General features: G+C 38.2%; 1 protein-coding gene across 1 annotated transcript in view; it reads right to left on the bottom strand.

The window, feature by feature from the left end:
- The window catches only part of LOC126045383 (sodium channel protein type 1 subunit alpha), a 102,782-nt gene that overhangs the window by 50,023 nt on the left and 25,228 nt on the right, over positions 1–27,531 (bottom strand). The window contains exons 2-7 of the mRNA XM_049816459.1: positions 19,178–19,496; positions 11,779–11,897; positions 8,369–8,458; positions 7,438–7,566; positions 6,645–6,736; positions 5,457–5,729 (exon numbers count right to left, since the gene is read on the bottom strand). Coding sequence (XP_049672416.1) covers positions 5,457–5,729; positions 6,645–6,736; positions 7,438–7,566; positions 8,369–8,458; positions 11,779–11,897; positions 19,178–19,444 — 970 coding nt within the window. The 5' untranslated portion in view covers positions 19,445–19,496. The remainder of the gene's footprint in view (positions 1–5,456; positions 5,730–6,644; positions 6,737–7,437; positions 7,567–8,368; positions 8,459–11,778; positions 11,898–19,177; positions 19,497–27,531) is intronic.

Genomic DNA, 27,531 nt, shown 5'->3' with positions numbered 1-27,531 from the left:
TTTTCAGCAGGACAATAACTTTAGAGTAAATGACAATATGAATTGCAGTAAGTGCTATCACTCAAAACACTTACTGTTAAAATGCCAAAATGTACTAAAAATCCTGACAAATGCTGCTGGATGTGGATGAAATGTGCAATACTCCCTTCAGTCTGTTCACTGAACTAAATCACACTTTGTGAAATTATATTGTACAGTTATTTATTAAAATAATTAAATAGTATCTGAAAAAAATATACCGATAATTTATTTCAAACTTTCTGATCAGTATTGCCAAGGGTTCCAGTTTGTCACTTACATAGACTGATGACAGTTATTTAACATGTGAGCTCTGCAAAAAACCAGCCAGCCGCCAACGGCTCCAACTCTTACAGGTACATACACACTGCAATTAGCCGGCTGATTGAAGGCCCTGGTATACATCTAAATTTAACTCGGATGGAATTACTGCAATAGTCACTGACTTGCGTAGGTAGGATTTTAGGAGTATATGATGAAATTATTGATCACCTTAGGAAAGAAAAATTGGGTAAGTTCCACCAAATCACCCTGTAGCCAACCATCTCATAATCTTTATAGTAATCCTGTATTTAAAGGACATGTTAGGTGGTTTAAACAACAAAGGCATTGACCTGTCTATCCTTAGAAGAATAAAGAGATGATGCGCAAAACATCGTGCTTATTACGATTTACTTTGACCGTATCCTTGAGAAGTGCTTTGTTTTTTCCCCTCAAAGCAGATGCCTACAGTTGCTAAGCTCTTGATTTTGGAAAAATTATGACAGGAGGAGCTTCCTCCTGTAGTAACGATCTCCCATTTGGTCACAGGCTTAAGGATGCAACTTATACAGGGTCAGACCATGCAGCCCAGTATCCCATTTCTGATGGAGACCAAAAGCGTTGCCTCAGGATGTCTGTAAGGACGGGGCAGGGACACGGCGATACTCCTCTGAGCACCTCCCCAGCTTCCAATACTTCTGAAGCACAGCAGCTTCAGAGTTAAGGTGGTACTTCTTTTTTTGCTTCCTGAGAAGATTTAAACCCTGCATGGGATTTCTTTTCCATTGGACTGGCCTGCTAGATTCCCTTGAAACGATCTTGTTTCAAACACTACCAGAGCAGCTGAGTTTAAACTTGAGTGTGGCTGTGGTGGCTGTGCTGTGCAAGTCACGAGGGTTACTACCGAAGCTCATGAATTCTGAGTCTGGGGAGGTGTCACAAACTGCTGGCTCAGCACCTTGATTTGCTGCAGGAGGGACCCAGCACCCAGCCAGCTGCATCTCTCCAAGCAAGAGTCACCATTTGGAAAAGTTAGGTTTTAAGCTGTATGTAGACCTTGTTCTGTGAAGGACTCAATTTCAGTGTCTAGTGAAACACCTGCGACTTACAGGGTATAATCTTCTGTACTGTACAAAGTGCACAACCCTATGTGCGGCCGCTGTCATTCCAGGCTGGCGTGCTTTGCAGAGCTGCACTGCGCTGAAACACAGCTGGAAATAGTAAAGTTAGCTGACATGATGCTGACCACAGCTGACCCTGATGAAGCAAACCTTATTCTGCATTATGTCAGCTAATCACGATTAAAACATGCTGGAACATAACAGCTGGTTGGGAAGAACACAAACCTGACTTGATATAGTTTACATGGAGCAGTCAGTCATGATCAGTACTGCATCAGTTGAGCTAAACTGCTAAAACAGGGTCTGTATTCAAATTCTGCGGTTCAGACAAGATGTGCCCTGTAAGCATGCTGTACTTGCCAGCTCCACAAGAAATAACAGCTGCCCAGGCTTTCTCTGAGTGCACTGATACAGCCGTGACAAATGCTCAAAATATTATCATGATATATAGCAACAGAAGCTCAGCAGTATACGCACGTGTCCCTAACTAGATGCAAAACTCTGAATTGTATTTTACCCAAGTAACGTGAAAAGCTCCTCACCACGTCAAAGGTATGTGTTTGGCTCCTGTTTATTTGATTGGGAAATGGGAGAAAAACCCTGGTAGGTGAGCACTTTACTTCAAGGGAATTTACAGTTGTTTGGGTAAACCTAGGGTAATGACTGGGAATAATTGTTATTCCACAAAACAGATTGTGAGATGCTGTTTCCCAGAAAAAATTGCTTATGGCAAACTTGCCAAGATAAACTTAAACTTATCTAGCATTAAGTTTATCGGATCTGCTATCTTGGAAAAAGTAAAAGGAAAAAAAAAAAGATTGCTTGACTCACTAGTGCCAGGTGTGCTTACATAAAGTCTTGCTAAATGGTATTTCCAAAAATGAGCTCAGTGGCAAAATTAGGGCTTACATGCCTTTTTTGCATAGTACATACAAGTACTGGCATAAAAACTTGTATAATTCCCACAAAAGGCAGTGCCATTGCACCACTCTGAGTTCCAGGTAAGTCCCTTCTTATTGCCTGGTGAGACAGCTGGTTTAAGAACCATTTCTGTATCCTGCCTGCCCATCTACAAAAAGAGAGCAGGAAGCTGTGAGAAGATAATTTTTCTGTTTGAAACTGCTGGTAAGCAAGGACAAGCTTACTAACTTCATTAAGACTCATAATTTCATTACAAATTTCATAATACATATGAAATCCCATGTAAATAAACAAAAGATTCAAGTAGCGATTCAATGAAGTACCTTCTGTAACTAATTCAATTCAGCTTTGTTTTTTAGGGGGCTTCAGGTCTTCTTTAAATCAAATGAAATCAGAACCTGAGTTTACAGATTCTTGGTTAAAAATCCAGGAAATGAAGTTTGACCTTGAAGTCAGGTGTTCATTAAACTTTGCTTACATTTTGTTATACCCTGTCGCATGGGATCTCCGTGAATTCACATGTGGAAGTAAAGTGAGTTTCACAAAAAAGATTGCATCTTGATTTAAGAAACTCAGATGGAAATCCATCATAGTCATTGATCAGCTGTGTGATCACAGTTGGAAGCTGTCTTACTTCAATTTGAAATTTGTCTGGCTCTGACTTGCAGTTATTGAACCTGTTACATCTTTGCCTGCTAGATCAAAGATACGTCTATGATGAAATTTCTGTTCCCCATGAGGTTTTTCTCAACTGTGATCAAATCACCCCTTAAACCTTCTCTTTGATATGCTAAGCAGGTTGAGCTCCTGGTCTATCTTGGTATAAAGCTTGTTTTCCAACCCTTTAATCATTCTGCTCTTTTTCTGAACATCCTCCAATTTTTCAACATTCTACCTAAATTGAACTTTATATAGTATTCCAGTAGCAACTGCAGTAGTGTTACATACAGGGGTAATACTGCCTTCCTGGCCAATAATTTATTTATGCGAACAGGATACTATTTAGCTTTTTGGCTGCAGAGTTCTAGCATTAATTTTTCAGAGTCTTGGCTGTTCCACAGTGCCATAGGTGCCTTAGCCTCTCTATTGCTAAGGGCTTTCCAATTGCATTTCTATATCCTGTTTCTCAGCTGCAGCTTTGCAACCATTTACGTAAGCTGCTGTGGCAGTGTTTTCCAGAGCCTCTGTGGCACTATTTTTCCTTTGTTCTCATGCTGGTTTTCATGCTGCTTTTATTCTCATGACTTTACACCTGCAAACACATTACTGTTGCAGCAGGTGCTCATGGGAAGCAATTGTCTCTGGTGTGAGATTCACCCCTCTTTATCCCCCTTTTTCCTACTCCTTGCTTTCAGCTTTTGGTTTATATTAGGTGATCTAATAACATGCATGTACGAGCTTAAAAACCAACCAGCCATGCAGCACCCGCCCTGATCAAAGTGCTTTCCGATCAGTGCTAATAGCACTGTAAGCAGGAACAACCTGTAGGGGGTTTGAGGAGATGCTAATGAAAAACACACGGTTGCTATGGGAAAAGTATGACGGAGTGATCGCTGCTGCACTGGGAAAGGGTACCCAAGGGAGGAGACTCACCCGGGGACCCCAGCACTTCTCTTCGTGTCTGGGCACCGTGGTCAGTTTTCCCTTTCCCTTTCCCTCTTCTTTCTCTCTCTCCCCTTTAGCTCTTATTTTTCTCCAAAAGTGTCTTTCACTGTTAGAGCTGATGTAATGCCACCAGCTACAGTCTTTATGCGTGTGAACCTGTCCCTGCATGAATTGTGCAGCATTGATTTTTAGGATAGGGAGCTTAGATTTGTAACCTCACATTTAACTGTACTGAAACGCATTTCTTTATCTATCCTCGGTTTGTCAGACTGCTCTGTATCAGCAAAACTGGTTGGAAAATCATACTTTGGGAAATTATCAAATGGAAAGATGCATCAAAACAACTTCTGAAGAGGTTTGTCCGAGATTGCTGCTATTCAAGTTTTTAACTAAACTAGATGATGGAAGAATGCTTACCAAATTTGCAAATGATACTAATCTGATAAGAATGGTGGTGAGTTTGAGGAAACGATTACAATTTAAAAGATCCAGGACAGTTGGAGAGATGGTCTGAAAAAATAGGGTGCTGTTCAGGCCGGAACAATTAACTGTGCAAAAACAAGTGGAAACTCAATGAGGTAAAAGGCTGTAAAAGATTCTGGAGCAGGTAGACCACAAGCTGAACAGAATTTAATGAAGTTACAATTGTAAACAACAGCAAGCCCTAGCCTAGGATATATAAACCAGAAGCATAAGTTACTATGCTACCGCATATTCCTTCTTCTCTATTTAGTATGCCTCATGTGGAGGAGGAATGCCTAGGTGAGGGTACTGCACTTTAAAGAAGCATGTTTATGAACAAGAAAGGATCCAGATGAGAGATCAAGATCTAGAAAATAAATTGTAGGAGAAAAAGTTTGATGATCTGGGTTGATTAGCATATAAAAAGAAGACTGAAAGAGGACAGAACAGGGCATGGCAACATAAGAACAGTATTTAAATACCTCAGCGACAGTGATTAATGATAGAGAATAATTTGGTTTTGATGCCTGTGGTGAAGTTGATAAGAACAATGAGCTTAAACTGCAGCAGGAAAATTTGTTAGCCCTTAAAAAAACCCCTTTCTAATAATAAGAATAGTGAAGCACAAGAATGGATAAATGGTGAAAATACTGAGGACTCCATCACTGGAGTCCTCACTGAATGTCAGAAGTCTCTGATATCTGTCAGAAATCACATAGCCAGAAATCGCGCAGCAATCTGTTGCTGATCTTGCTTTAGAGTATCGGAACGGAAAGTGTTTAAAACTATTAAGCAACTTTAAGAACTCCTTTGCCTTTGGACCTCTTCCTGTCTCAGGGGAGATGTGGATTTCGCAGAGAAAGCTGAGAAAAAAGAGCTGTATCAAGTAGAGATACCATGTTCCTTGTTCCCTCTTCCATGCTGGCCTTTGGAGCAGAGATATGAGAAAGAGAGAAAACACTTCTCCTGCTCTGTCTTAACTAAATGTATCATCCCTTCCCTTCCTTATTTCTAAGAATTGGGTCAGCCACAAATCACTTTGGTAAGAATTATGCTGACAATACTTACTTTCATCTTCAATGTACCCCTTCCAGTCAAATGGAGTCACTGTTGAATTAACCAATGTACCATTTTCACCTATGGTGCTGTTTAGCTGGGCAGTAATATTTGTTTCCAAAGTAAAATTTTCTGGAGGCCACTGCAGGCATTTATTCCTCAAGTTGCCCATGAACAGCTGCAGCCCTATTAGCGCAAATACACTCAGACAAAATACAGTCAGGATCATAACATCTGAGAGCTTCTTCACCGACTGAATTAGGGCTCCCACGATAGTCTTCAGGCCTGCAAATGCAAAGGAATTTTTATTCTGATGTTCAGAACTTTTTTAAAGCATAAAAATGACAGTGTCTCCAGTAAAGTTATAGATTTCATGCAGAAGCCCAAATAAATGATTGTAATGTCTGTGAAATAACATTTTTGTGAAGAGCTTTTTCACTTGTGAAAATGAATAAATAGTTGAAACTTATGTTCATTTGAAACTGTGAATGGAATGAGTTGCATATATTTCAAAACACTTGTTTTAATGCTAAAACAAGTGACTTTTTTATTCATGCTGTACATGAATCTCACGTAAAAGTCTTCTTTCTTTTTATTTGTCAATACCTCTTGCCCCAAACCTTTGCTACTATCAGTTTTATAACATACTAGATTTAGAAGACAGCGGTAAAAAGCCTGTTCAACAATAAATAGGATTAAAATTTAATGCTATAAAACTGGAGATGGTTTGGAAAATCGTAGCATTTTAAGATAATAAAACCCCCATGCGATGCCCATGCCGTTCTTTATTATCTTATTCCTTCATCTTCTTACTAAGTCAACATTTTGAACAGTTCTATTTTTTAGACACAAATATTCACAACAAATACCACGTAACATCATGTAGGTAAGATACACATGGGTAAGAAAACTTCAGGGTTACTGATATTCATTGAATGTGGAGAAGAAAGCTTGACATCATACGATGCAAACCACACACACTGTGTACTGCAATGTCTCATGCAAGAATCTGTTAAACTCAAAGGCTGATTTCAAGAGGAAAGAGCTCATGTTAAAAAGCAATGAATCAGAGATCTCAGTGAATTCTAGTATCTTCCGATTCCTGCTTTTTTTATGGAAAGAAATAAGACTTATGTTTAAAAAATATGAATTCCGTCTCAGTGAATTAAAGTCAGCCTCAGTGTTTAACCTAGCTCTCACCTGGAATGACTGATATTGTTTTCAAAGCTCGGAGAACTCTGAATGTTCTCAACGCTGAGACATTGCCCAGGTCCACAAACTCTGTCACATATCTGTAATAGGGGAGTTCACACACAAACACAATGACAGGATAAAAAGGAACAGTTGGGAGGTACAAGGGGCCTAACACCTTACACCAGTTACTTCTTACCTGGGATTACAGAAATAGTTTTCAAAGCTCTCAATACTCTGAAAGTTCGAAGAGCTGAAACATTGCCTAGGTTTACAAATTCTGTTACATACCTGTAGGATTAAATCACAGTTATTCAGAATTTAGGCAAAGTTTATGCTACTTACTTGGGTCTTTCATCAAGACCGCTTTGGCGTTTTTAGCAAAAAATTAAATATCAACAGTCAGAGGTTTACCTTTCACTGCAGTTTGCCTTGTATTAATATGCTTTCAGAGCCTTCAGTTAAATTAAATGTCTCTGAAGTGAATCACAGTGATTTAACTTTGAAAGCCTAAAATTTATCTAGACTAGATTGGCAAGTTTGGAGAAGGAAGTCAAAGGGATGCTCCTTTTCTGCTCAGAGAAAAAAATGCAGGACATGAAATTAGCCTCTCTAATACTAGCTGTACTAATGGCTTCTGCAGTATTTATGTTGACATCAAAATACGCATCTTAGAATGTGTTTTACACAAAAGTAAATCCATACAAGAATTTCCATTTAATGAAGTTGATAAGTATCGATACTAATTTCATGCCCTTTTTGCCCTTCACTTTCAAAGAAAAAGCAAAAAACAAAAACTTACGCAAAGGTAATGACAGTGAAATCAAGCCAGTTCCATGGATCTCGAAGAAAAGTAAAATCTTCTAAGCAAAAGCCCCTTGCAATGATTTTTATGAGTGACTCAAATGTGTAAATTCCAGTGAATGTATACCTGGAAAATATAGGAAAATTTAATCAAAATAAGTAGCAACATTTTCCATTGGTATTCTGATAGAAACCTGATGATCAAATGAAAGAGTTTTTCACTTCAAAACTGGGAAAGAAATACAGTAAACAAGTAATTTCTTCTAAAATGCATTATATTATTCATATATACTTGTGTATTTACATGCATTTGTTGTGACATGCTGTTGAAGTACAGCAGTCCTGATCTTGTACATAAATCAAAACAAATAAATCCATCAAATAAATAACATATATTAAAAACTTACTGGCGACACTCAGTTTAAAAGTATGCAATACTAGATCCATTACCGTTAACCAAGAAAGTTGTGAGCCTAAGTTACTGGATACTGTCTGAATCACTAACATCTAAAACATCTAGCATTAACTCTAAAAAGGGAAGAATGCAAGCGTGCACTGAATTCTCACTTTAGGAATACTTTTGCGCATATGCTGTCTTTAACTGACATGTACAAATAGATGGCCATGGTTCTGCTATTAATGCAGTAGCATAAACAAGGGGTAAAAACATTGGGTAGATGATAAACCGTGAAGATGAGAGAAAACTAGTGGAATCTCAGTAGAATGCTATCTGTAAACTACTTTCATTTTTTCTACTTAATCATACTACTAGAAGGAGAGAGAAATAATTATTCAACATTTCTACATAGTTTAGAGAGGAAATAGTAGTAGTGTCTCATGATAGGTCCTGCCAGCACACATGACTGCAGTTACTGGCATGCTGACTCCTAGAGGAACAAAGATATCTTTAAATAACATAAGCAACTTACTCTACATTCTTTGTCCAGTCCGGAGGGTTACTCATGGTCATAAATACACAGTTGGTCAAAATAGTGCACATGATAAGCATGCTGAATAATGTAGATGTAGTTAAGGAAAACACAACAGTAATTGATACAATATCACATCAGCCATATATCTTAAGTACAGTAAAATATTGCCACTTACACAAATCTTTTAGACTTTGGTAAACATTGCATGTATATTTTGCTTAACCTGGTAGTGTTCACTTTAGCACATTGAACTTTAATGTAAGTCTTAATTCGTTGATGGTCTGATGTTGATTTGTTGATGTCCTCATGTTTCGCTTTCAGCTGGTACTGAAAGGCGAAGGAGATGGTTCTCACACGCCTGGGAGGGAACGTGAGATGAGTAACAGCCAAAACCAAAATAACTTGCAGAAGAATATGGTTTTACTTAAGTACCTGACATGACTGAATAAGTGTTAGTCTTTCACTTCTACAGTTTTGGTACTAAACTCAACAGCTGGCATATGCAAGGTAAAAAAAAACTTCAACCTATTTACCATGAGTCAGAGCTGTAGAGAAAGCACATACCACCCCAGCACAGCCAGTCTGTCAAAAACACGGAACACTGAATACTGTTTTTAATTGCTGAAGTGACTGTATTCCATATTTCCTTGTCAATAGCTTAGCAGTACATGCTTCAGTCAGTGAAATAGAAATCCACAGAGAGATCACAGATTAAGGTGAATAATTTTCCCATACTCTATTTGGGCTGTCTCAAAAACACGTTAGCAGCAAAAGACACATCCCGTTCTACCAATGCTATAATTTGAAAATGGTTCAATAGTACCTTGTGGTCAATTGCTTGAAAAGCATGGAAAACTGGTGAAGATTAGAGTGAAAATGATTTTTTGTTTAGAGTTCCAGCAAGGAACAGTTAGGTATTCTGGGACTATGGAACCCAGACCAGCAGCCCACAGGGGCTTGTGGTAGGGAGATGGGACAGTCCACTGGGGCTTCATTACACCCAATGCAGTGTTCTTGGTTTACAAGATCACTGGCTCTATGAACAGTGAGGTCTTTCCCTTTTCGTGGCAATAAAGTAAACTTGATTATTCAAATATTTGGAAATACTGAAGTAACCAAACTAGACCAAAACCTGACTCAAAACGGCCACATGATGGCAGCAAAAAAGTAAGAACCGCTACACCTTTATGCCGAACGGTCAACTAATTTTTCCTCTAATCTCTGTAAAGATGTGTTCCTTAAAAATAGTTGCACCCACATAACTGGCAAAGAAGCTAGCTTAAACTGAAGAAAGCCATTTATAGATAAACTTGTATATAAGAGCCTAGGATTTTTTTTTGTTTTGTTTTGTTTTTTTTTTTTTTTTTTTTTTTTTTTTTTGTTAAATCACGTAGATAGCATTTTGTTGTTTGGGGTATATTTTTATACCATGGACAAAACATGCCCCCAAAAACCAACCCTTCACTCTAGGTGAGGGAGGAACAGGAGAAGTAATATCTTGGCCTAAATTTTGCAGAAAATTGGTGCAAACATTAAGATCATCGCTGCTGAACAGTTCAAATTTAGGCATATATTTTCAAGTAAAGATTCAAATCACAGGGAAAGATTTAGCTGCCTGATTCCCATAGATAGGTGGGTGACCTTTGTTTAAATGCCTGACCAGCAGTGAATATTGTGATATCTTTCATTAAGTGTCTTAACTTATTTTGAAGATCATGTTGTCACACAAGCTCTGTACAGTAACAATTGTTAAGTGGCTTAGAATAAATGATTAGAATGCCTTACAATGCTTGTCCTCACAGACCATATATAAAAAGATAAATTCCCCCCCACACACCCCCCCAAACCCTACATCTGTATCTAACATAAAAATAGCTCATCCCATAGTTGGCTGGTTAGAAAAGAAATCAGTCCATACAGTGAAAGGAAACTTCTTCCTATAATAGACCTAAATTACATGATCACGCAATCAGTTAATAAAAGGAAAAATATTGGAATTGCGTATTGGTGATTAGAATTGCTTTTGTTCTAACTGCCATCAAGACCAGCTGGATACTCTTTGAACACAATTAGGAGGAACTTAAAACCAAAACCAAATGCAGTAATCAGCATGCCAGTAAAAACATTACCCACAACTAGCACAGATGCAGGGTTGGAAGGGATTGTAAATCAGAGTCTATAACTTGAAAGGATAAGCATTCATTAGAGGCTTCAGTCTGACAGTATTTGGCTGCATCTTCTCACCATCACCGCCACCGTGCCGGCCTGCAGGTCTCTGTCAGGTCCCTTAGCTACTGTCCCCAGTTGCTCCCCGACTCCTCTCCAGACACCTCCTCCCCCTTCTCTCACTGCTTTAACTTCCAGGGAGCTCAGAGGAAAACATCTTCTGAGTCAGCAGCAATCAGCCTGGTTTCTTCCTTTTTCCAAAGACCTAGAAGATTCTGCCAGCAGTCCCTAACAATAAGACTTCTGCCTTTGACTAACTGTTCAGAGTTAAGAGTCTTACTGTCACACTGAGGTTTTCATTTGGTGACTACTTTTCCCAGACCTTGGGTTTTGCAAGAAAAGCACACCGAAACCTCACCCGCTAGAAATTCCCATCGGTCTGTTATGAGCATCAGGCACCAATCCCACATACCAGTCTGAAACTTTACCTTGTGCACCATCCCATCAGTTACGGTCCCCCAATCTGTCCGCCATCTGCACATACAGATGCTTTCCAAACTGCTTGCAGGACCGCTGCCTATGCTTTCTGGCAATGTATTAAATTTGGCAGAGGCTTATGGTGCAACTGGGCAGGTTTGGGAGTGTGAGATTCAGCATGCATGAACCAGGCTCCCAGGCACGCTGCTGCAACAGACTGTAAAGCTGGTCTTGAGGATGGCCCCAGAAGGACCCCTAACAGGCAATATAAACATACCCCTGAGCTAGCAGTTCCTAAGCAGGAGCTGCATATTTACCTAATTGCTTGCAAAACTCAGAGCTCTTCTGGAATTTGTGAGCACAAACTGGTTTTGGTTTTGTTTTGTTTTTTTTTTTTGTTTTAAAAGATGTAATTATTTTATGAATAGGCTTCATAGTGCAAAAAAGAATCTGGGATGCAAAAAATGTCATTGTTAAAATAAATCTGAAGAAACTTTTCTGAAAAATTGATGAAGATGGATTCTTAAATCCATCTGCAGATTTGTACAGCAGAAGTATTGAAATTCAACAGAGTAGCTAAAATAAATCTATATGAAATACACATATTTTCTAGTATTTATAAAACCTTACCATAAGTCTTTCACTGTAAAATAAAAATAAAATTAACAGCCTATGAAAACCTTTACTTACAATGAAATAGACAGAGTTATGAGTTTTCTTAGTTTTGGTGTGTAACGTTTTGAACAACCATTGAAAAAGGATATGAATGTACCAAAATTTTAATAGCTATTTTTCTAAGAGGATTGAAGGGAGTTAAAATGTACAGGGCAGAGGTGGCACTGAATCGGAAGATTGCCTTCCCTTTATTCAATACTATAAAGGTCTGAAAAAGAGAAAGAAAAGACATTTTGTAAGTGTGTATTCACTGTAGATGCTCATTTTAAAACTGTTCCTAGTGACCAATCAGCAAAATTTTAACTTTTTGAATAGCTAATACACAAAAAACACTACCCATTTTTGAAATAAAACTTATTTCCAGTACTTACCTGATGTACCTGACACATGAAAATATGATTTTAAATTAAATTCATTAATGTTTTTACATTACTTCTTCATTAAATAACCTCAGTAATGTTACATTTACATGTAAAAAAAGGTGCAGAAATGATTAAGTAAAACTGTAATTTTAATTATGTTTTCCCATAGAAAACTCTCTCTTCCTGTTTGAAATACCATAAGCAGGGAGACTTTACCTGTGGATGTTAATGATGTGTTATTGAGATAAATCCTTATAGAAACTGATTTAATAGACTACCCATTTGATGATATTTTTTATTCTACTCTGTTTCTTGGTCTTTGTGCTAAGGAGTGAGGGAACTAGCAGTAACACATATAGCCACGATTAGGTAGATCTCTGAGGACTGTGGGCATCTGAATAAGCCTTACTGGAGGAGAGCAAGAGATACAGCCCAGATGACCTCCCTGCAGAATTGTGGTTTGCAGGTGTATAACTTTCCAGAACATACATACTTGTTAAATTTAAATTTTAACAGCTAAAGAGCCTACCAAATTTAAAGAAACTTAAAGGCATGCAAGCCTTACTTCAGAGAATTGTAGAAGACTGTAGGCTGAAAGCTTGTCTATTTTCTCAAATAAATCTGTGAGCCAAATATAAATGGTACGAGAGCAAGCCCTACAAACATTGCTTTGCTTCCACTGTAGGCCATCACAGCCGCAACAGCACTGACACTACAGCACGGGAAACGTGGACTGTCAGGCTTCTTTGTGGCACTAGGGTGCTCTTCAACTGCAAGATCAATCAGACAAGAATGAAAAACACTGCAGAAGGAAGGCTCAGGAACTCAGAAAAAAGCTGCATGCAGGGGAAGGGATGATGCAAGGATTATAGCCTAAATTCAAGCTGAATTAAAGGTATCGAAGAATCTGCCCAAGAGAAATGTCCAAAATTGCTGTTGCTGTTTTGTCAGAGTTGTGTATTTTGTAAATAAGCTATGGTAAAGCCTCCTTGTTTTTTGTAATGTTGCTGGCAAAGTGAGCTGTAAACTAGAATGCCAGTGGAAGTGTGGGAAAAGGTATGTTGGTCTTTTCTGGTGCCTGTGACATCGAGCATTGCTTCAAGACTGTAAGCAAGTGGACTACAAGGCTTTTTCTGGGAAGGCTGGCAGACAGAGAAAATATGCCGAGGAGGTTCAGGAAGGACAGTTCTTCACTCTGCTTAGATTTGGGAAGCTTAGTATGTGTGGACCATGAAGTCCAGATACAAATATCTAGGAGCACCCAGGAGGTGGAGAGAGATGTGGAGATGAGGGTTTCCACCAGTCTGTGACAGATACCAAGTACCAAAGGCAGAGGAGAAGCAGGGATTAAGCCCTGAGGAAAAGCTGTCCCAGTCCCAGCTCACTCGCTGGCTTCTTTCCTGAGCTGTCGTCTCTCATAGCTCTACACAGCACACCTCCCTGTACAGACCAAAGCCCTTAAGAGAAAGGCACATGCATGTAAGGGACTTTATATTGTCTTGAGTACAAACCCAAGATGTGTAGGAATGGTATAAGGTATGTATTTGATTTCCCCCCTTCTGCACAGAAATGGAGAAACTGTGGATGAAGCTGAGGACAGTGGGATAAAGCCTGAGTTAATGTTTCCAAATTACACTTCCAGTTATGGATTACAGATAATAATAACCTTCAAACTGTAACTGCAGATGACCTGATCTTAAATGAAGTTTTCATTTTAAATACTGAAGCAACCAAGCAGATTAATGATTTTTTAGCACGATGTTTTAAAGCCTGACACCCCAAGGGGTAAGGTGAGTTTCCCCTCCCAGGTCTGTCCCCAGCCCCCAGGACTCACAGCTCAGAAGCCTCCAGCTCATGCCCACAGTTTTTGTAGCTATGAGGTAACCGACAAAATACATTAAAAATCACACTACTTACTAACTTTGTATCTAAGACTACACCACCTACGTTTAGTCAACCTACATTTAAAAAAAAACCCCAAAACTTTGAAAACGAGCATATTAAACATACATCTCTTTTCTAACGTGCCTTATGGAAAATAACAGCATGCTGGCACAGCTCCAGTTTCAGTTGGAAGCTGCTGCTATTTTAGCTGTTCTACTTTCTGCTGCCCTGCATAAGCACAACCAACAAGACATGAATTCCCTACCTCAGTTTTAATTTTTCACTCAAAGCATCTTTGTGACTGGAGCCTTCAGAATGACTTTGTTGGTCCTCTGACTTCTAGCCTTAAATGTGAACTAAAATTTTATCTTATCTCTGAAGAAGAATTTTCATAAAAATACAGATAACAGCTGATAGCCAATCCCTGTATAAGCTTCTCTCCCCGATAAGCCTGCTATATCTCACTCCAGTCTCAACCCAGATGCGAGCCAATGTGTAGGCAGTGTGGATGAACACGAAGTATTGTACCCAAAGCTGTCAGGACAACGTAGACATACACTGAGAAAGGCTAAATAAATTCTAAACAAATTGTAAGATTAATGTTCGTATATGAAGGATTATGTATACTTTTCGGGGCTTAGGTTTTATAAAGTGCTTTAATCGTTTTACAAAGTCAGGAAACCTGCTCACACTCAAAGTATTCAAGTGTGAATATAAATTCAAAGAAATCCCTAAAAAGAAGTCTCTGATTTCCTGCTTTTGCATCTGTAACCTGGATCCCAGTTCTGTAACTTCTGCCATATTTGATATAAACCCAGAAACTGCATTCTTAGCAGGGCAAAGAAGGAGGAGGAGTATTTTGAAAAGATGCAGCTAAGAGGGAAGAAGAGTCCACACTGAACAAAGATATGGTGTTCGAGAACCCCTCAGGGCAAAAAGTTCCTCAAACCTTATTTCCTCTCTCCTTCCTCCCAGTCAGCTTTAAATGTAGTTTCTGGAAGGCTACATTTAGCGGGCTCATTGCTGCTTCATTGCATTTCCATTTCCTACAGTTAAATAAACACCACGTAAAACCTCATAGGACCTTCTGAAAGGCAAGAGGTGACATATTGGTGAGCTGGGTCCTTAGCTTCTTGGGAAAAGCCCCAGGGGCAGCTAGAACAAGAGACTTATGGCATATTGGAAGTTGGCATTTCTTGGTTTTGTGGTTACCTTTTGAAACCATGTTTTCTAGCAAGACCTTAAGTTTTTGCTTTGCTAGAACTTTTCCCTTAAAAATTCTTTCACTTACAACTATAAAAATATCTAAAATTACTAGTGCATTCACCTTTTCCAGTGTAATGAAGTTAAGTAAAGCAATTTTACAGAATCTTTTTGTTTCTGCAACCCAAGACAAGTTTGGGAATCCCAGGAGCTAGTGGTTTGATCAGATTAGGGACTGATATTACCAAGCACCAGGAAAAAAGGAGGCACCTTTTCCGACAGACATCGTTCAACATCCTTCTGGCAGGAGGCAGGGCATCGAGTGGCAATCAACAATGCTAGATCTATATTATAGCAGGAGGAAAGTGAAGTAAGACCCACTTAGTTCCACCTATTCTTTCCCTCCTCTTTAATGTAGCAGCCTAGGTTCAAGAGAAAATAGCCAGCCCTTCAAGTACGAAACCAAGTGGACCAGATTTTGATGCATGCCTGCAGGTCGGGATCTTAGGGGGTTCCAGCTGATCCTTTCTCTATGGACAGTGATATGAACCTCCTTGATCCTTTGTGCTGGCAGCTTGAGCACAAACAGTCAGTCACTATTATACTGGCAGCACACTGATTTGTGCTTACACAGAAGTGGAACGCAAAAAATGGATAAAGTCCAAGTTCAGTTTTGGATTAAAAAAAAAAAAAGACCAGTGCAACCATTTAGAATGCTAAACTTCACAGTTCTAAAGACCAGCATTATTGACCACCACAGTCAGCAGCATTTCATTATAATAAAATCATAAGAATGTAAGAACAGGTGTTGTATTATATTATAATAAAATAATTATGTTCCGAGTGTACAGTTGCTGGCATTCAGGCTATCTGTGATACAGTGTGAATCAAGAATACTATCAGGTATGTAAATTTCCTATAATGGGCTGTTTTGTTGTCAAACAGTGGTTGTAATTTTTTTTCCTTTTCCTTTCAACTTCAGATTAATACTGGGCATGAATATGTCCTCTTTGGTTGTAGGTTTTGCATAGAAACACAGTTACAAAACCATAAAACTAGCACACTTATCTGGTTTTGTTTCTTTTAACAGGTTTTCCCATTTTTAACTTTTCATCTCAGGGCTACCTTATCCACAAATTAAGGCTCTCACACCAGCTCAATGCTTTTATTTATTCCTGTCTTATTCTGCATTAAACTGTATCAAATCATGGCATGCACAAACCTATTGTTTAGGAAAAAAGTCCCAAGGATGAAATGTAAAACACTCTAGATGATATTTCAACATTCAATGCAGGCAAAAATACAGTAAACTTGTTCAATCTTGCTACAAAAATAGGGGAAAAAAAACCCCAGCAAGTCGGATGCAATACTTGCATACAGGGCAAACGATGGATGATTTCACTCATGACCCAAATTTAGAATAAAAAAGATATTCCTAAATTTTTTGCACAGATTTCCTGAATAAATGCGGTGTCCATGTTCATTAGTATCATTTGATCAGTGCTGTAGGTAACCACTTTGAAAGTCTGGAAGCCAAATTGATATAGTTTCTGTCGCTAAATCAGGTATAGTTTATGCGAAGATCTTAATAAAGGTCTGAAGCAACAGTGGCACCCGGTAATCCATACACTTGTCCTACTCCTTTCTTGCAAATAAGCATTTGCCTTCATTCTAGTGTTTTTCATTAGATCCATATAATTTCAGATAGATGTTTCCCCAGGTAGAAATATAAAATCTCTAACCATCGTGCAGCAGTTGTCAGACAGTTACACTGGGAGAGGGTGTGCTCATTGACTCCTTGGCTTTACAAGGTGGAATTCAGAAAGGGATAAAGAGAAAGCTGGAATGTTAAATGGTACAGGGGTAAATGCATTAAGCACTGAGTCCTTCATGTATTCTTGGGGATGTTGACTGCTGCTTCTGGCTTTTCTCAGACTATTTCTCCTTCTGAGACTTGGAGGAACATCAGCTGCTACCAATACTCTCAAAAGACAAATGAAATGAGAAAAAAAGTCTTTCCAGAATTCACATACAGCTAGATAAGAAATTCTAGGAATTAGACATTTTAAAGTCAAATTACTGATGTAAAACTGAAATAGATGTTGGATTCCTGTCAGGAAAGTCTATTTTCCTCCTACTGAAGGAAGAAAAAATTGAGAGAATTTTAGTGTGTGAGAAATTTTTGTCTTGTCTTTGACTGACAGGGCTGTTTCTATTTCTGTCCCGTAGAAGATTAAAGCACATGCATAGAGAGGACGTGTGGAATTCAGCCCCAAGAAGAAAATCCCAGTGGGTATGAGACTTGCCCGTAAAAGTTTAGTATGCAAATAAAAAGATTGTTCATTTCAAATAGTATAGAAACTGGGCTGAATATGTTCAGCTGGTTTCACTCAATTTCTTGTGACTCTGTCATCAGACCCGGCTGAAGTAGTAAGGTTTCAGTTCCATCTGTGAAGGGACCGAAAGGGTTTTCCACTTCTAAAGGCCCTAGAAGCGTACGTGTAGGTCATACCTATTATGTACCTGGTTTCACCGTAAGACACACAAGACAGACGGATTTGACTATAAAGGTCCAGGAAGAGCTGTGGGCAGGGAGGGATATAACTATATGGGATTGTGTATCATAACCAGACACAATTAGTACAGAACTCTAGAAGGCCTGCTTTTATAGAAACACATCTTTTATCTTTGTAAAAGTAGAACTGTGATTTAAAGATAAATCTTCGTACACTGTGAATGGCAGATAAAGGCTCTTTCAGAGGCATCAAATAATAAAGATAAAAATATTGTTCTTCCACATAGTATTTTCTCTCTTGTCAAAATAAGACTCATAAATCACATGAAATTTAGCAAGCTAAGACACTTAGAACACAGCACTTTGTGAAAATCAAAATAACTCCTGTCTTCATATTTATAGAGTTTTCATAATCACAGTATCTAATAATTAAGGTATCACCCAAGCTAGCTATCAGTATAAACCATGAACCTTTTCTGCTGCATATGGGCTGTGCAACAGAATCATCCTGAAAGGATTCCAGGGCGGTTCAAGGCCAGTTCCACCAGAAATTTTAAATCACTTTTACACTCTCTTTATGATATTTCCCGCTTATCTGTGTGTTTCTCTATTGATTCCATAAATTTCCTAATCATTTGCTATCAAAGCAGATTTCTGGGAACAAAATGTGCTATGCATTGGTTCCTGCTGTCAGTTTTAAATCTGAAGGACCTTAGAGAAAGCGTGGCATGTTGGTGTACTCAGTTTCAATATACATTCACTTTTTTAAAGTTTGCAAAGTATGTAATCTATTACATATACACATTTGTATAGGTATTATATATTGCTTATAATCAAAGACAACATACAGTGTTTCAGTTTTGATATAAATGTTCCCTTAATATAAATTCAGTTATATCAAAGGAATAAGTTTTGATGTTAATTAAAAGAAAATGATGAAAGGTTAGTAACCATTGAGGATTATGGTTTCTGTCCTGTACCATAGAAGACAGTGGGCACTTTGCTAATGATTGAGAGAGCAGTGAATAGAAGCCTAGATTTTCACACTATTTATTTATACCTTGCTACATCCATTTAACAACCATATTATACAATCAGTCATGATGTTGCATTTATTGCCAATTTTATTAATTTAATTCTAATAATAATATTACTGAAAAATTCCTCCTTATATAAAGCAGGAGAACCAGTGTGCCAAGGGCACATGAGGGCAAATGCGTTCTAAAAACATACATTAGCTAAATCAACTTTTTATACCCAGAAGATATTAATTATTTATTTACTAACTTTCTGGAAGGTGGAATTTGTATGTATTGCTGGCATCAAACATTTTCTGCTCTCGTTGTACACCTAGTGTTTTTAGCAGTGCTCAACTGTTTCCACGTTATTAGAGTGACATATTCTACATGGTTGCAAATTAACGGACTGAAGTAACAAGCTATATGACCCACTCCACGAAAATGAAATGAACACGATAAAGCACTCCAAACATGGGCGTATGAACAGGACTGATATTAGACTCACTTTTTTATTGATGTAATATGGGTCCATGTCTTCCAAGGGCTCAGACACCATTCCTGGAGGTATGTCACCGTATATAAATGGAAGTGTTTTTCCTGCCTCCAAATCACTGTTTGGCTTTGGCCCATTTTCATCATCATTGTCTTTACGATCTTGTTTAGAATTCTTAGCTTTTTCTGCAGCAATGCGTTGTTCAATAGCTGCAAGAGACTCTCTAGTGAAGTATTGGAAGCTGTCTGGTCCTGGTGGTACAAGCACTGACTGCTCCATCTTTTCATCCTGCACATTTTAATTACCATTTATTCTTCTGCATAGGAAAATACTGAAAGGAAGCAGAAAAATAAAATTAAAACAAACATGTTAAAATCTCCAAGTAAGAAAGATATAACATTTATTTTTAAATGCTTTTGTTTATGCTGTGCTGGAACGTTCAAATACACAATATTGACAATTACATAAAGAAAGATAAAATAAGCAGTTTAGATGACGATTTGACCTTTTAAGAGGCACTTGTGTGGTTCTTATCCTAGTCATGTAAACTGCAATGATTTTTCAACTCTAGGACTATAATGGTCTTTTACTCCAAATAAGCAAAAGCATGATACTTAAGAACAATCAGATACATTCTTTCCTCATAACTCTAATTACCTTAAAATCACCTCACACTCCTCTGGAATCAATCAGGATTATATTGGTAACTACAAATAGCACAGTTCATCAGAGCTAATGCAGAAATTTCAACTGAGTTTAGCAAGAGTATCTGAAAACAAGCACTGTAGAATCAGAATTTCTGTTAAACAAATAAAAATCAACTCTGCGTATTATGAGGTAGTAAAGTAGTAGTTCCAAGTAAGTTTTTGTATGTGTAGTTATTCTAGATAATAATAAGAACAACTGCCTATTTTTATTTCAATTTAACTATTACTATACGTCTGGTTCTTTATTCAATATCTGCAACTGGATAATTCTGAAAGTATTCTAATATACATGTTTATTTATACATTGCAACCGAGGAAATAAATCAGATTTGGGGGGGGGTGGTGGTGGTGGTGGTGGTGGTGGTGTCTGTTAAAACTATGGATCTGGCATCTTTCATGCTTCTGAATATGCTAGAGATATGGAATGACAGAGAATTAAAAATACAAGAGATGGCTGGCAGAAAACATATTAAAACAAATGAAAAGGTGACAACCAAAACCAGGAATTATGGAAAGAAGCTGAAAAAGATGAGGAAAATAAAGCAAAAAATGGAAACAAGAGGCGACTGTAAATGAATGCAGAAAAAATTATGGGAGAAAGTGAAGAATATGAAAAGGAAAAAATAGGAAGACTGGAAGATTAACAATATAAAAATGCAGAGATGAAACCAAAGAAAAATAAAAACTTAGGTGGAAGAACAGAACACTGGGAAAGGAGCAGGAAGGGAAGCAATCATAGATAGGGTTAAACTTTCTACTAAGGAAAAGTCAACAAGGAGAATAAGAAATCAGATGAGAAATAAAGGGAGAAGAAGGAAAAACATAGCTGGAAAATGAAAAAGAAGGTCGCTATAATATATTAAGTAATAAAGCCCAAATCCTCTAGATCATTATTGCCAGGGTAAGCACAAACATCTTGATCACGCATATATATTGAGAGTGGAATATAGTGCATACAATAAGAAAGAGGCAACAAAGTGTTTATGGGCTTTATAACCCCAATTTTCTTGATTTCTCAGAAAAATTAAAACCACATATTTCACTTGGCTGTATAGAATCATCACCCACAATCAGAAGAATGACTTCTAAAGAATCAAGGTGGCAGATTTCTCACTGTGAAAAAATTAAAGGGAGCTAATCTCCTACCAAAACACAAAGTATTCACCCAGGCAGAGTGTAGACTCATGCCAAAACAGTTCTCTAAAGTTGTCCTTTCTTTCTAATCCTGAAAGGAAATGGAATTGTGCTGTTCTCTCTTCATGAGGGGGAAAAAGGATATAAGAAATTGTACCTCAACCAACCAACTCCCTCAACCAGAGACCAATCATCTCTTCGTCCACACAGAGAGCATCTTCTAGACATCCCCCAGGTCCCCATTTCGTGGTTCTGTTTACTTCTGGGGATTGACTCTCCAGTCTCTTAACTACTGAGAAGTTATAAACTCACAGTTTGTACACTCTGACATTATTTGTTAATGTTCAGTCACATCCTGTGGATATTGGGAAAAGAGAAAAAACTGCTAGCCACACCACTGACCTCGCTGATCCCCACAAATGGCACTGTAATTTGGGAAACAGTTCTCATACTAAGAGGCTATTCAAATATTATGGGGGCCACAGCTGTAGGTGGATACTACTTGCTCTGTGGGCTTCAGGGAGAGACAAAGACTTGAGCGACAGTCAGGCTCTTGGAAGGGATGAAGGCCTCCTCCTTTTCTCTCTTCCTCTTCTCTTCCTCTTCCTCTTCTCTCCTTTCTCAGCCTAAGTATAATTCCACGGGGACCAGCAAATGAGGCTACACAGCCATGCCCACCTTTTCCTCTCCTCCTCCTTGGGAGACCCGGGAGGCTGGTTTTCCCCTTTGCCATTTTTCCTTTGAAAATTCCCTTCATTGTGCAGGGCACTCGGTGTTCCCTGCCATGGTGGCCGGGGAGGGCACAGCAAGCCAAACGAGTCCTGGCGCAGTGGGAGGGAGGCGCCGGACAGCAGCAAGGGCAATCTCGTGTTTTGAAGAGGACGGAAATGGACGGCCAGCAAGCAGTCAGCAAAGATGAGCTCTGAGACCCTATGGTGCTCTCTCGGGATCGCCTTTTAATTCAGGTGAGTGTCCCCAGCTAGCACACAGAACAAGATGCTAAGCCTGCAGGTGCACAGAAGCAAGCTACTTCACAGGCATTAGTTACATTGCAAAAACGTTGGATACAGCTACTGTGTTTACATACCGAGTTTAAAAACAGCCAATGCCATGGGCTTTTCTAATAATACTTGCATTTTTTTCTGTAGAAAGAAACTTTACATTATTTTTCTATAATTAATCCTAGAATGTTCTCAAGTCTGTGAAATGTGCACGGAGCTAGCCAGATACACACCTTTAGATGTATCTAAATCTGAGTAGGCTGTACTTAACAAAAAGTTTCAGGAGACTTTATGAAGATTAAATACTTTTTATCCTCTACTTAGCAGATTAGAGGACGATATTCCAGATAAATTTTCCTTTTCTTCATGCATTTCCATGATTGTAAGTCTTCAGAATTGCAAATAGAAGTCGTCTATAATTTTAAAGTCAATATTAACTCCCTACAGAATTCGCTACAGTCTTAATCCCAAATCACTTTCATCTGTCATATCACAGTGGTTAACCAAAAGTTTGTATTTCCTTTATTATAGTCGATGAATTTATTCTCACTTATCTGTGTAGGGGATGGATAACAATTGATGCCAGGCCAATTAATCAACTGATATCCTTCTGATTTCTATCAAGTGATTTATTAAATATTAATTGAATAACTACAGATTGCTTACACCATCCAAACGGACTTTTTTCTTTTCTTTTAGCATAGCACTGGTAATTCAACAGAGGAAAGAATATAAGAATACACAAAATATAGATTTCTTACTAAATTCTTTCCTACTCTCCTTCTGGAGTGAATGGGATTTTTTTTCCTTCTTCAACTCCAGTTGTGCTTTCTTATGAGCAGTGTGTCAGTAGGCAAAACATTTCAAATTTTGGAAAATAAGGTGCTCAGAACATTTGAGAACAGAATAATTGTGTTTCTTCTGAAATTCTGCAGGCAAAATATAGTCATATATACTTTGTAGTATACGTTGTTGTAAGAGAGATAATTCCAGAGCACACTCAATGTACTCTGTGTGCATGGACCATCTGTAAACCGCATGCAGAATAACTCTGAAGCTATTCGGCTTCATCTGTATAATTGCACAATGCACAGTTGATCTGCCCATGCATATTAAGTCCAAACCATCCAGAACTGCACTGGATTTGCTAGGCACACAATCTGGGCAATATACATGCAATTGGTTCAGAACTTCGCTAATGGATGTCATCTACTGTACACCTTGTGTAGTTGTAGGTCTACACATACTTAGAGAATAACTCAAGCTGTCAAATATCCACGGAGTTTCTGCAAATTTCACCTAAATTAATTTTCTAGACAAAATAAAGGGACATGTTGGCAAATAGATGGAGAGATTGTGCCTTGTCTAACAATGATTCCAAACTAGTTGCACACTAGCCTTTGAAGTCAATTAGACAATACTAACTCTCTGAAAAAGAGACCGGTTTGAACAAGACAATTATTTCCTAACCTGATAAGCATCTGGTTTACTGTTGGCTTTCATGTTCTTCATGCCTTCATAATAAATAGTGACCAGAGTTTCTGGAGAGTTTGGTTAGGAGGACCTTGGCATCCATGTGGAACTACAGTACTGCAAATACCTAAATTTTACCAAGCTATTTTTTTAATATTATCCATATGGTTCAATCTAAAACTGTATCATGCTTTGATGTTTGATCTTCTGTGACAACACCCATGAATTAAAATTTAGTTTCCATTTGCCACAGAATATACTGAATGTTGAGGAGTTGAGGGTCCATTGGACCCTATGTGTTAGAAATATAGGAATTTGATCATAACAAAAAGTTCCAACAATGCTTGTGGTGCAGCAAGCTGGTTCAGCTTTATACTTTCAGCTACATAAACACCTACTATATAAAGCCTTCCATGATCCTCTTTACGTCCAAATGACGAAATCAAGCCTGATCTCTAAAACCCAATCTTTTTCCTGCCTCTCCCTCCATCCTTCAGGTGCTAAGATTCTCAGCAATATAACTTTTAACATTAGCCAGCATTTAATTTTAATCAATTAACATAGCAATATGATTAACTTTAAAAAGCTATAGCTTCTCAGATTTACCATATAGCAATGTGCCATGTTTTCTAGGACATACTAAATAGACGTTCAGTATCTTCTACGGTTAACACTGCAGGTTCTGAGTGATGTGAATGTTTCTAATGTACAGACGCAGTGAATAGACCAGAATGGTATTTTTGCTCTTCTCTTGGCCTAGTCATGTCACACACAGATAAACATGTGACAGAGATGAACTAGAGAATATGCTCTAGAGGATAACTAGAGAATAATTTCTGTTGTTTACTTTTGAAGGTAAAACTTTGCATACATTGGAAATGGTGGTGAATTAATACTTAATGCCTCCCCTGCCCCACACTTTTTTTCTGTATTCTCCAATTTCTCAATTTGGTGAGCTACCATTGAGACTAGATTTGTATACTGCTACATGATGCAATCTGGGATAGCACAGCTATGGTTTGCTGGATGTGAATGTGCGTCCCAGATGAAGTGGAAAGATGAGTGCAAAAGGAAATGCACATGAATCTTTCAACAAATACATCGCACGTTCTTTTGCGCTGCTACTTGCAGAATTAATGACTCACAGGACTCTTGTTACACTTGGTCATGTAAGAAATAAGTCATCTCTCACCACTAATAGAAAATAAAAAAGACATTACATCAAATCAAATATTAAGAAATTAGCAAATGAAACTGGACTGGTCTCACTGCCTGGTTAATCTCCCTTGAATTTCAGGAAGGCACCCTTAAAGGTCTGTACAGACCGCTGTTTCCTTGTACTTTCCAGCACTTTGAAACTGATTGCTAAGGGAAAATTCAGGAAAGAGAATTTTCCTAGAGTAAGCAGAATTTAATCTTTGCCCTTCACTTCGCCCTTGCCCTGTGACACACGTTATGGTCTTGCTTTTGACATAAACTACCAAATCAGTTCTATTAAAAAATCATGCATCTTACTGTTTTGAAAAAGCATCGGAGTAGTAAATAGTAACACTGATATTTTGAAGTGCTCTAGTTGCAATGATGTAACATTGGTAACTTCATTTTTATAAAGAGACTAAGTAGGTATTAGCAAGTTTATCAGTGATATGCCCTGGGAACATCACCTGGCTGATTCAAGGCACAACTAACAGACCACAGCTACTACCAAATAAAGATAAATCAATGAATCTACTGTAAACCCACAGAGCCCAAATCTCTGTGTTCTATTACTTCATTGTTTATTGGCACAGTTTCTCTTTATTTTTGATTTATCAACTGCTCATTATGATTCTTGCCTTCAGAACACAGACTAAATATAAATTGCCTTCCTCAAAGTGTGGATTTGTGGGAGGAGAGGAAGGAAGGTATGGCCAGCTACTGCAGTTTGTATGTGAGGCCTTAATTAAGGAGAACCCCCTGTTCCTTTCTTCACAGAAGCAAGCCTGTATCCGGCCTGTTTATCTCCATTTTAGGGCTACTACAGGTAGCAAAGGTAGGTAGGATATCCAAAGCAACACACTTGGCAGAAGGACAGAAATCAGATTAGAATATTGGGACTGTGCAACTGTTTATGACTCGCCGTAGCTCATATATAAAATTACATTCAATTCTCATGGACAGCTTTATAAGGGAAACATGGATATTACCACACTGATAATAGGATTCTCCCATATCTTTTCTTGATGTTCCTTCTTGGCATGGATAATGCAGATCTGGGCACAAAGACTTGCTTGCATTAGATTACTTGAACTTGGCTAACTATATTTGTTTAATGCATATTAATTTTAAATAAAGTGTAGGTACATTAATACTGCAGGCATCAGAGCAGGGTACATACATATGCACTGAGCTATAAATGAATTTTCTGAAATATTGGAAGCAATCAAATAGTATATACTAGCTAAAGTGAAAGTCTATGCTTAGCAGCTAGATATTTCCATTACCTAACCGGATACACAGCAAGGTTATTGGCACAGGGGGGAGCGATGATGGGAGAGGATGACTACTTAGTTTGCCACAGAGTTGCAAACAGCCTTGGGTAGGTGTGTGATTTAGCAAGGCAGTTTAGTGCCCCAGCCTAGGCTGCCCAACAGCTAGAAAGCAGAACAGGGAGAGATAGGAAATACTATGATATTCATGCTGTTGTATAATTGCTTAGTGTACACCTCATTACATGAGTATGTGTGCTAAACTCCCTCAGCAGCTGCAGGGAATTCAAAGCCACATTTTCCATCAATCAGCAAAACTCTTACACTACCACGGGCAACAGACCATCTGATCTCTCTTTGCAGTGCTCTGCTATCACTATGCAGGAATGAAATCAAGATTAATGGGATAGAAAGAAAACCTATAAGAAAACACAAACTTGGCATCTTAATGGTAAGCTTTCATTTGGGAAGGCAATCATGGCTTCTGATCCCTCCTCCTAGAGCTATTTCTCTATTATATCTAATAAATTCACTTGAGTCAGTTGAAAATTGCTGGAGGTGTATTCACAGCTAAGAAGAAAAAAATTAGGGATACCTATGGGAAAAGAGGGTTTAGTTCTAGTTTCCATTCCCAGTTAATTTCTTCAATTCAGGAAGAAAATGCAAGCCTCAGTTCTGAAAATAAACTACAATATAACAAGCTAGCCTTCTCCAAACCAAATTAACTAACCAAGCAGAGGCCCCATGCTGGGAAAACAAGAATGCTCTCTGTGAGCTGTCTTTACTAGGAACTGTTGTCCACTGCAGTCAAAGCAGACTTTTGTGTAGCTGCAGCCTTTTTTCCCCCTAATATCTAGATTCTCAGTCCTATCCTTGTTTCTTGATTAAAGGAAATCAGAAAACCACATGATGTGGACGTAGCATATTATTCGTCACTATTAGTTATATATATGTATACATTGTTGCGATTGCTATTCTCATTACATTTTTAAATTTATCTAATGTATCTTTAAACCAAAATATAGCTACTAGACTTTGCTTTAGATGAAAAATAAATAGCTTGCTTTGCTTACTGCTTTGCTAGTTTAATTCCATTAACTGCAACCAAGTAATGTCTATTTTAGAAAGCTGAAAAAAACCCCCCAAAATTAGTTACGCAGTTCCATAGAAAGAAAAAGCTATTTTAATGGGACAAGTCACAATGCATCTGCATTACTACTCCACCTAAGCAAACACATTTAATAGGTTAGAACTACTGGACTGCTACCAAGCTGAAAGAATTCCATGCTTACTGTGCTCCTGCAGTGTATCTTGTGCAGCAAATGACTGCAGTACAGAGTAGCAATCTTTCTGCTTTCTTTCATTTGATCAGACCAGGGACCTCTTCTACTGGCAATCTACTTCACTAATTCAAGATTAATTTTCTTAAGCAACGTCTGAAGCATCTGTTTCCATTTACCTTAGCAAACATAATAACACCTTGCCTCAGTTAAAGAAATAAAGCAATGTAGGCTATGCAGTGTAAATTATATAATGCTACCGGTTCATTTTACATTAAGGTAATATTGCATTTAAGACAAGAT

This window comes from Accipiter gentilis, chromosome 1, assembly GCF_929443795.1.
Source record: "Accipiter gentilis chromosome 1, bAccGen1.1, whole genome shotgun sequence".
Classification (NCBI taxonomy): Eukaryota; Metazoa; Chordata; class Aves; order Accipitriformes; family Accipitridae; genus Astur; species Astur gentilis.
The sequence above is the reverse complement of the archived record's forward strand: the minus strand, read 5'-3'. Positions and strand labels throughout refer to the sequence as shown.